Source organism: Cricetulus griseus (assembly GCF_003668045.3).
Source record: "Cricetulus griseus strain 17A/GY chromosome 1 unlocalized genomic scaffold, alternate assembly CriGri-PICRH-1.0 chr1_0, whole genome shotgun sequence".
Classification (NCBI taxonomy): Eukaryota; Metazoa; Chordata; class Mammalia; order Rodentia; family Cricetidae; genus Cricetulus; species Cricetulus griseus.
In genome coordinates this window covers 71426283-71437592 of record NW_023276806.1, presented here as the reverse complement: position 1 = coordinate 71437592, position 11310 = coordinate 71426283, and the positions used below count along the sequence as shown (strand labels likewise).

Here is an 11310-nt window from a genome sequence, read left to right as displayed (position 1 = left end):
GCCTGACATAGAATACCTCACAGCTATTCATGGTGCATGTTATAAGCAGTTTGCATGCATTCCCTATGCTGTTAACATGCATGTGTGCAATGCCCTGTCCACAGTCTGCCTCATTCTTCAAGTCTCAGTGCCCGCTGTCTGATTTTCATTTCAGCAGCTAAGGGTAAACTTAGTTCCTTCTCTCTGTGTGCCTTCAGTTATCTCTGTTCAGATACCAATCACTGACATCCCAAAGCAACTATGTCTATTGGGCTATATTTTAGCCCATGTATCTTATCTTTTTATTCCATACACAGCCTACTCCCTGACACTTGCATTAGCTCATCTCAAATCCAGTAAGTCCATTTGGCTCTCATTTATGCAAAACAAAACAAGGTGAAAAAGTTTGTCAGACTTGACTTGGCTATCACTGTATAAAATAGAATAGAAATACTGTGATATGAGGAACTTGGATCATGACTGATGAATGAAGTCTAGAGAAATTCATGACCTGCCTGCCTCAGTTAGGAAAGAAATATTCCCACCACACTATATACAGGCTGTTATAGGTGGCTAAAAATGTCAGGAGTGGTGGAACATACCTTTAATCCCAGAGGCCCACAGAGCTCTAGGAGTTGAATTTGAGGCAAATCTGGTCTACTGAATGTGACCCTGTCTCAAAAACAAAAACAAAAAAAAAACAAAAAAAAAGCTAGAACAGGAAGTTGCAGCACTTCAGTGCTTAGCACAAAGTAAGCATCCAATGAATGGTGAATTGACTCCTGTTCTAACAATATGAACAGACTCAAGATTAGTAATGTCAATTCCAATCCCCAAAACTTCCATAGTATGCAAGGAGGAATCATTATCTACAAACACAGATTTAATGTCAAATAGTATTTTCTGCTATCTACAATACTGATGTCTGAAAACAAGTTCATAATGAGTTCACTTAAACAAGTGCTCCCAGGGTGAAGGGAAATGGCACTAACACTATGGCTGTAAGCATGCACAGATGCTTAAGGTAATTTAAGTGGTTGCAACAGGACCATAGGACACCTATATTCTTTGATTTTGCCATAAAAGGAATTAAATGTTTAATTTGAATACTAAACATAAAGCTTAATCATTATTATACCCCAGCTGAATTTGTTGAAGGAAAACTCAGGGGTAATAAAACCTCAGTTGAACTATGATCTGCTCTTCAGTCTTGTTCCAGTCTTGTTCCAGTTGGATCACTGACTAAAACAGTTCCTCCTTTTCTCCATAAGAATCACTGTTTTGTGATTCCTTTGCTGTTATTTTGAGATTGGGTCTCACGTAGCCCAGATTGGCCTTGAACTGCCTGTGTAGTGCAAAATGGTCTTGAAACCCCCTGTGTGATGCAAACAAGTCTTAAACCCCACTGTGTCGCAGGCTAGTCTTAAACTCCCAATCCTCCTGCTTCCACAGCCCAAGAGTTGGGAATAAAGACTTGCCAGCATGCTTGGCTATTTTGTGATTCCTTTTTTTTTAAGCTTTATTTTTCATTTGTGTGTGTGAGTGCTTTGCATGTGTGTATGTCTACCTTGTATGTGCTGTGCTCACGGTGGCCAGAAGAGGGTGTTGTATCTTCGGGAATTGGAGTTACAGATTGTAAGCCACCAGGGGTTGCTGGGAACCCTGGTGCTCTGAAAGAGCTGCAATAGTTCTTAACAGCTGAGTCATCTCTTCAGTGCCTGTTTTGCAATGCTGACATTTAACAGAAAAGTGTCCTTCAGCCTACACAGACCTGTAGCTCTCCATCTGCTGCTTCAGCCTTCTATGTGCAGGTATTATAGGCATGCACCACCTCTGGCAAAACAGTTCCAATACCTGAAATGCAACTCTAACCTATGGTGTCATTTTTAGTGAATTTGCTAAAGTCTTGAAGGCATGGTTTTAACACTGCTATGTTTCCACTCTGATCCAGCGGATTCAGTAAAATCACCTTCCATGCTTGGCATTGTAAATTTTGTCAAAGAGTAGTTTCCTTTGGCTCCACTTATTTAGGCTTTATATACTGCTGTGACACACCTCCAAAAAGTTCATAAACTACACTTAAAGTGGAAAATTGATAGTAAAACAAATCTGACATGACTAATTTTACACTAGTAAATTTAGCTTTAAAAAATAACTAACCAACGACATAAATACAGATTTATTAACAAGAAATACGGTTTGCCTATCAATCTATGTGTGTGCAGATATTGGTGTATTTATTTAGTATGTATATACACCAAATACTGGAATTACTTCAAATCTATATGCATTTACATTTTTAAAGTAGTCATGCAGGCAAATGAAAAGAAAAAGGAAAACACAGAGACTATTCAAAAGTGAATATAAATAGCTACTGACACTGTTTCTGCAGGAGAAAACATATCTATGCTTCCTGGCCAGTTACTTCCATTCAGTAAGCTCTGTCAACACTGATCTCAGAACATGAAAATAATGTTCTCAACTGACTTGAAAATTATATTATTACAAAAAGAAAGGCAAAACAGAATGTGAGATTTGGTTTCTTTTTGGCTAATTATCAAACATACTCATTTAAATAAGGGAAAATGTCCCCTTTAATGTCAGTCATTCAATAAGCAGAGTACATTTATAGTAAAGTTAGTGATCTCAATTGATAAGCCTAACAGCAGAATATGATTACAGGAGGACAAGAATAACCCAAATAATCTCCTGTGGCTGTCACCTCAGGATCTCCTTTTCTGACTGCTGAGTCTTGACAGACTGTGGTGCTTCTGGGAGCTCACAGCACCCTGCAGCAGAACTGCCCGAGAGAATACGGAAAGGCTTTGTTGTGGCTTACATGGTAAGCACTTTGTATGAGTCTTAATCACTTTTTTTTTTTTAAAATCTAGAACAGAGTGTTGAAGGCCACATTTTCTCAACAAGCTTGTGAAGTTTTGTGTTCTATAAATACAAGCAAGATCCCACACAGAATACATCCACATCCACAAGGGGATTGGACGCTAGCCAGACATCATCCACAAGCAGAATGGGATGCAGATTGCAGGAAGGGTCATATATGATGCCAGGCCTGTGTAGACAATGGACAATAATCCCAAGACAGCTGAAGCAAGACAACTTCTCTGATCACGAATGATTGTCTTCACCGTCTCATGAAACTGGAAAACAAAAGTTAATAATATTAGGAACCATGGCTAAAAGGAAGCACTTACACCATAGACTAAGTAGGCTTCCAAGTTGTTTAGTTTCTAACAGGAATACTTACGTTCCTATGAAATGATAAAAAAAACTATAGAATGAGCCACATAAAAGTTACCCACAATTAAAGATTAAAGACAACGTTAAATTACTTAATACTAATTAACATATTCTAAAACTATCCTTAGAAGGAAGTTTCTAATTTTTTTAAAGATTAGGCAGTTCTTCTACCTCACTACCCTAGAATTTTATGATACAAGTTATATCTCTTAAACTTTAAAGACGTAGAGTCAATCACACTGGGTTGTCATATCTTCTGCCTAGCTAAATTCACCATTGGTTATGTGACACATCATTGGCTCCTGGAAATAAAGACATGAAATATGGTTCCCACCCCTAATGGATACATTCTACCTTATCACTTTTTTCATGTAAAAAGTAATTTTACTTGGAAATGGTGTTCTGACTCTGTCTTATTTGTTTCAGGACATCAAATAAGACATTTAGGATATCTGTGAGTTTGAGGCCAGCCTAATCTACAAAATGAGCTCCATGAAAGCCAGGGTTGCACAGAGAAACCCTGTTATAATAAACCAAAAAAAAAAAAGACATTCAAGCAGTCTAGACTTCTTTCTTCATGGGAATACCAGGGTAGCCTTGAGGATAAATGAAATATTTCATTTAAAAGAATAGCTACTGTTCATCTATGTACATAAATATGCTGTATGTCTTGACAGCTATCTCTGTACCATTGTCATTGCTAGGATTTAATTAATTTTCATGTGAGTTTTGCTATTCATAGTAGACTTAGGATCCTTTCCTAGAATATGGCATTGTATAAGAGATGAGGTTTTGCTGTATTGCTCAAGTTGATCCAGAACTCCAGGCCTTAATGGAATATCCTGAAGCTGAGGAAGTTTCTAAAACCCTTACTTTTTAATATTTATTTTTATTATTTTTAATTCTGTGTATGGGTATGTGCATCAGAAATACAACCCTACCCAGAGCTAGAGTTATAGGCAGTTGTGGGTGCTGAGAATCAAACTTGGGTCCTCTGCAATAGTATGAACTCTTAACTGCTGAACCAGCCCTCCAGCCCTAGTTTTTATATTCTTTTTTTCCTTGCTTTGAGACAGAGTTTCAATATGTCCTGGTTGCCTGGGACTTACTATGTAGAACAGGCTGACTTGAACTACAGAGATCCTCCTGCCTCTACCTAGGTAGGGTGCTAAGGTCAAACATGTGCACCACTGTGACTGACATAATTTCTAAATTAATAAAATAACAAGTTTAATACAGTCAAGGAACTCATAGGGACGTCTCAGTTAAGGACCAACCACAGATATGCAGTAGTCCTGTAGGATTCCATTACTGTTGTAATTATATTCTCTGTGCAAGTGCATAACCCCTAATGTTACATGTAAAATTAAGCCAAGCTTGACTGTGTGTTTTAGTCCACAATGTGAATGCAAGGCCATCAGTTTTACATAATATCTAAAGAAATAGCCAATATCCTATTAGCCATCCACATATTGTTTATAGGACAAAAATCTAACGTATCTCTTTCTACTACACTAACAAGATAGAGTAATGAGTGCTTTGTCTTAAAGTGGTTAAAATCAAACTGAATAAGGACCTGAGAGTGTAGCTCAGTTAGTAGAGTACTTGCTTACAATGCATGAAGCTAGGGGTTTAATTCCCAGCATCACACAAATGAAGTGTGGTGATACATGCCTATAATCCTGGCACTTGGGTGGTGGAGGTACTAATATCAGAAGTTCAAGTTCATTATTGCCTGCTTAGAATTAGACACCAGACCCTGTTTCTCTCTTTTCTGTGTGTGGATGCACATGCATACATGTAGGCACATGCATCTCTGGTCTCTGTCTCTGTATATCTCTCTACCTGTCTCCCTCACTCACTCACTCACTCACTTTCCCTCTCTCCTTTTCCATTTCTTTACTTCTCTCCCTCTGGCTATTCTCTATCTATTTGGGCATCAGCCCAGGAAAGCATCTCCAGAAAGGCAAAAATTCTGAGGCTGGAAATATAACTCAGTTGGGTGATTGTCTAGAATACAGGAAACCCTGTGTTTGGTCCTCAGAACTCTATACATTGTGTAATTGGGTGTGATTAGGCATGCCTGTGGGAAGGAGGATAAGAAGATCAGAAGTTCAAGGTCATCCTCAGATTGGGAGCCTGAGGTCAGCCTTAGGTACATGAGACCCTGTCTCAAAAAAGGGAGGAAGAGAGAGAGTATGTCTAGGAAATGTATAGAAGGTGTTTAGTTTACTTTTATAAACCCTGAGATACTTGAAAAGAGGTATTTGTATTCATCCTGGCAATAAGTCAAAGATTCATAGTAGAAAATGTATAACAAATAGTAGAAGTTAAAAACAGAGGAATTTAAATTTTACAATATACTTATGCTCAATATAAAGTATAAAGGCCTTTATTTATGATTTCTAAGGCTGTGTAAAAGCAATAATGGAAAGGGGGCATAGGAAGAATCTAAGAGCTGAAGGATGCGGAGAGTGCCCTAAATGCTGTCTCCTGGTCACAGCATAGCCATGAACTCACAGAAGCTGTGCTTTGCTGCACAGGGACTGCTTCCACTGAGCCAGGTCCTGCAGGGTCTTGGGAGGGCTTGCTTCTTTCTGAGGAGACCCTGGCAAGTGAATGGGTACTAAAGGAGAAGGAGTTTTTCACTGGTTAATTGTACATACTCCAATAAATAACCTCCAACCCATGCTCATACAAACAACCCTAACTGCTGTGGTGGTTTGAATAAGAATGCCCCTCATTGGCACATATATTTCAATGCTTAGTTGTCATGGAGTGGCACTATATGACAAAGAATAGGAGGCGTGGCCTTGTTGGAGGAAGTGTGTCACTGAGGATGGGCATTGAGGTTTCTTTCAAAAGCCCAAGCCAGACCCAGTAGCTCTCTTCCTGACACCTGCAGATCTGAATGTAGAAAACTCAGCAACATGTCTGTCTGCATGCCACCATGCTCTCCACCACAATAGTAGCATACTAACCTCTGAAACTGTAAGCAACCACAGTTAAATGTTTTCCTTTATCAGAGTTGTGGTGGGCATGGTGTCTCTTCCCAGAACTAGAAGACACTAAATTCCTTGAGTCACACACATAAAAAGTCTTGAAAGTAGGAGGGGACTTAGGAAGTAGACATTGGTTAACTGGAGTTTGGGGGCAAGGATAATAGAGGAGGTGTGTGATTAAAATGCATTCTATACATCTATAAAATTGTCAATAAGTGTAAAAAGAGCATTCTCACAAAGACATTAAGGCTCTCTTTTAGTGCATTTTAAACTTATTTATTAGAGAGAGAGAGAGAGAGAGAGAGAGAGAGAGAGAGAGAGTTAGAGTTCAATAGGACAACTTTGGGAGTTGGTTCCCTCCTTCCACTGTGGATTCAGAGATAAGGTTTGAGCAGGAAGCCCCTGTATCCCCAACTCCTTGATGCTCTGCTAGTGTACACTTAGCAAGAAGTGTTCACCTGAGGGAAGGTGTTGGAAAAGTTTAAGAGATGGTTTTGCCATGCTTGTGGAAGATATCATAGCTGTGAAGATGACAATGTCAACAATCAGACCCAGAAGCAAATAATGGTTTATGTTTCTAGAAAGTGGAAACCATGGAGCTGGAGAGATGGCTCAGCCTTTGACACATGCTGCCCTTGCAGAAGTCCCAAACTCCTCCCAGTACTGACTTTGGGTAGCTTACAACTGCCTATAATCCCATCACCCAGAATCTCAAGTCTTTGGCCTCCAAGGGAACCTGAACTTGTGCCCACATGCACACACATACATGTAATTAAAAACAAAAAAGTATTTTTTTTAATTTTGAAGTAGAAGTCATATAGTACTAATGCCCCTTTTATAAAGAAAAAATAGAAGCAAAAGAGAAGGGGAGAAGAATTTGTTGTTCTTAGAATTAGAAATGTTGGGTGAGAGTATTTTTTCCCCTGCAGAAATCTAGTGTGGGGCTAGATTGTTTGTTAGACCACTCAAGGGAAACACAGAAACTTAGTTTCACTGGAGGATACAGACAGCTCCAGGAATTCAAACAGTTCTATACTGCTGTAAAACACACCAACATTTCCCCCAAATTAGAAACTACAACTAGTTCTTTATGTGAGTAATATGTTACTTCTTGCACAAAACACACTTCTTTTTTCAGTAGAAATACATAGCAGTGCTACATGTGTGATATGAAAGAGTAACTTGGTTTGGATAGGAAAACTGTTTTCCCTTATGGTAGTGATTGGCTTGCATCTTAACTAAGTCTGACATGTCTCCTTTTTTGGTACACTTTTGGAGCCAGTTTTTATATATGTTGGGAAGTTCACTTCTCAACAGGCCTGGACTAGAGGGGAGAGTCATGAATCATTGTATTTTAATTTACCATAAAAAATAATTCCTAGAATAAATCTGGTTCAATTGAAATCTAAAACAAATTTAATATTCCAACATATAAAAGCATAATGGCTTGTACTCAAGATATAGATCAATTAAAACTAGGCTATAGAGTTCGGTGATTGGTTCTTTTGGTCCAAAAAAGCATCTAAACATGAAAACAACCTCAAAGCTTATTGTGTGATTACCCAGGATTCCATTAAGAAAAGCAAATGTAAATACCCCCTAAAAATGATAGTCAAGGTTGAAAAGCATCTAATTGCTAATGAATGAGCAGAATTACAAAGTATCCTTCGTGAGTTGAGCAGTTTCTTTGGGACATACTTATTTCTCCTTTGGATTTGTAGCTTATGTAACAATCATTTTCAAATACTTGTTTGTTTGGTTTCTTCCCCCACAGTACTCATAAAATTACCTTCCAAAATGTAAGGACGCTGAAAATGAATTGTTTTAATCTTTGGGAATTTAAAATCCAGCCTGCCTTTGGGGCTAATATCTAGGAGATGTTTAACAATGAATGAGGGCATGAAGTGGGGTTAAAGTCACCTAGGAAGAAGTCACAACACCAAGGAAAAAAACTTCTTTGAATCAAACACAGAAACAAAGAGTGTCTAGCAGGAATGTCCTACCAGAAATTTTGAGCCTATTAAGCAAATGGGAATCACTTTCTTCATCTAACAAGAGGAAAAAACTGGACATCTTCCTGTCAGTTGTTCCTCTTGGAGAAAGTACTAAGGCCTTCAGTCTCTTGCCCCTGATCATTTGAACTACATGTAGACCAACATGACTTGTGCAGCAGTAACAGCAACACTTTGGAATCACTGAAGCGTTCTGTGTGGTTACACCCTTTTACTGCACATTTTTGAGATATCCCTCCTGCACCACACACTTGTTTAACAGATCTCCCCTAAAAATACTGGACCTTTCCTTACTTAATCGAGTGCTCCTAAGAATGGTACGGTTGGGGAGATGTCAAAAAAGATCCCAGCTCCAGACCCCAGCTCCTGAAAGTCTCTCTCCTCCTCCCTACCTTCTCAGCCTGAGGACTGATTGGAGCTCCGTATCTGCAGTAGGTCGCAAAATGTTCGCAGTTGTTCCACAGTAGGCTGTAGGGGGTCATCCCCAACTGCTGCTCAGCCCTGCATGCCACCACCTCGTTAAGCAAGGATTTCTTCTTGAGAGTCTCATCTAGGTGATTGACAAGGATGTCTGCTCCGTAGGCAAAGTCCTCTACTGTGTCCACACGGATGCTGGCCACCTTGCAAATTACTCCCGGGATGAGACGCTTGTTGGAGACCACCTTCTGAGTACGTCCTTCGTCGTTGGTCAGGGCCAACAGGATGTCGGGCATTAGATGAGCAACACGGTTGTTCCCCAGGTAGATCCCATAGTGGGTAAAATGGGTCCTTGACACCTCCAGCACATCGCCCCGGAGAAAAGAGCTGATTTCATAGGGACGGTTCTTCTCTGTGCCTCCTCCAGGAGTGCTCACACTAAAAAGCTTAATGTTGGAGATGAGGAGCAGCTTCTCGAGGAGGAGGGACACCGCTTCCAGCATCGGGTTCTTCATCCTACGGACCAGAGTTTTGCCCTGGCCGCTGGGCTATGCAAGGTGAGCTCGCCGGACAGTGGCGCTGCAGTTCTGCTCACCTGCGGATCACACCGCGGGAGACTGCCTAGGGCTGCTCGAGCAAGAGTGCAGAAGAGAAGCCAAGAGCGTGGCTCAGTCACCCCGTGCTTGGTGGTTGAGAAGGGGAAGAACTAGTGTCAGGCAGCCGGGAAGGCAGTGGTATCAGCGCTGGAGGAGCCAGAGAAGTAGCGCGCCTGGGGGCGGTGCTCCGAGTGCGCTCTTCTCTGCCGCTCTTATAGAGGTGCAGAGGGCGGGCCGAATGCGGTCACAGGCCGAGAACAAGGGCGGGCGTTCTGCACCCTGACTCTTCTCCTCGAGGGCTCTGCCTCACTGGAGACCTTTAAACAGCCCATGTAAAAGAGAGACCAGAGGCGTGGTCGCGCGAGAGGTCCTGCACCTGTCGCGAATGGAGCGCCTTTCTGGAACTTTTGCGATGGGAAGTGACCTCGATAAGATTTCTGGGTGAGACCTGCGATAAAGGGTATTGGTACCGCAGCACTTGGCTCACTAAAGAATTAGTAATCTCCGGAGTGCCTGCGCCGAGAATGCCTGCCGGTTCTACCAAAACTGATCTCTGTCGTTTTAGACACACAAAGTCCAGGTGCACTCAGGTGGCACAAGGAGAAATGGAATTGGTCGCTGTGCGTCCAGTCCCCCTGCGAGAATGCTTGGAACACTACTGCTCTGGACACTCCAAGGCGCCAGCGCCCGTTGAGCGCGTGCCTTCCAACGGTCATCTAGAAACCCCAACGTCCTCTAGCAAACAGGAGTCATGCCAAGTTTCCTTGCTGTTAGGGTCCAAGCTTCGCGTCACTCATCCAACTGTTGCGCTTTTGGTAAAGCGCTGCCGCTCTAGCGAGAGTAAGGAAAGCTGAACACTGAACACTGGGACGTGGCACTGCGGTCCTGGCCCGCGCGCTTGCAGGAGACTACCCAGGCACAGTCGAGGGTGGTGGGGGAGCTGCCAAGTGAGGCAGCGCCTGAGTCCCTGGCTCCATTGGACTAGGTTCTGGGTGCCCAGGCTGGCCTGGAGTTCTGTGCTAATGTGTTATGTAAATGATTAAATTCCGAGGACAAAGGCCACAAGGGCAAGCCAGCCTAGCACCTAGGGGCTAAGAAGGCTATGTTCTGGGCTAGTGCTGAGATCCCCCTTTCTGGGGAAGGGACATGGACCAGGCTGAGACCTGAGGTCACCTCTGTGTGGAGGACAGGGTCTTTGCTTCCAACCTGTCTGCTATCTGCGATCTGTCCCTGTCACAGCACTTTTGCTCATTCCGCACATGATTGTGGAACTCACTGCATTACAGTCCCCACCCAAGGAGAAAAGCACCTCAAACAACTCAAGAGAGCAAGGTGAGAAAGAGGAGGTAGGCATGATCTTCCTTCAATACATCTACAGTCATGTTCTCTTAATGCCTACCGACTATATGCCATGTGCTGTGTGTGCCCTGCCTAGATGTTCAACAAAATCAGGCTATACTTATTTCCCACACCGTCTCTCGTTGTACTTCCTTTTCCCGCTTGTCTAAGGCCAACGGTCCTCCTTTGGCAAGTTGTTTTTACTGAGATAGTAAGAAAGGGCTAGGTGAGGTATGGATTAACAGGAAGCCACTTGAGTTCTATCCAAAGAGCCCATGATAGAAGACAACCAACTCCGGAAGGTTTTCCTTGATCTCCACATAGGTGCTATGGCGCTTGCATGCACACACAATAATAAAAACGTAAAACAAGGAATTTTGCAGAAAAGAGACAGGTAGATTTTATTGTCATTTTCTGTAAGTGGAGATTCTATTAAGGGTATATGAACATTAAAAGGCATAAAATAAAGGGGAGACAAAATAGCATAGCATTGAAGAACAGCTTAGCTGCTCAGCTTCGTGACTGGTGCCTTTAATCTCAGCATTCAGGAGTCAGGCAGGACGATTTCTGTGAGGTAGAGGCCATCCTGATCTACATTATGATACTCAGGCCAACCAGGGCTACACATTGAGGAGGAAGGGAGGGAGGGAGGGAGGGAGAAAGGGAAGGAGGGAGAGAGAGAAAAGGAAGGAGGGAGGGAGGGAGGGA

The 11310-nt window shown here is 42.1% G+C and overlaps 1 protein-coding gene across 1 annotated transcript; it reads right to left on the bottom strand.

The window, feature by feature from the left end:
* Window positions 1-2981: 2981 nt before the first annotated feature.
* On the bottom strand, window positions 2982-9183 carry Lrat (lecithin retinol acyltransferase). Its single transcript, XM_027392942.2, has 2 exons — window positions 8644-9183; window positions 2982-3137 (listed from the first exon to the last, which is right to left on the bottom strand). The coding sequence occupies exons 1-2, from the start codon at window positions 9181-9183 to the stop codon at window positions 2982-2984; spliced, it is 696 nt and encodes a 231-aa protein (XP_027248743.1).
* Between the last annotated feature and the right edge of the window lie 2127 nt (window positions 9184-11310).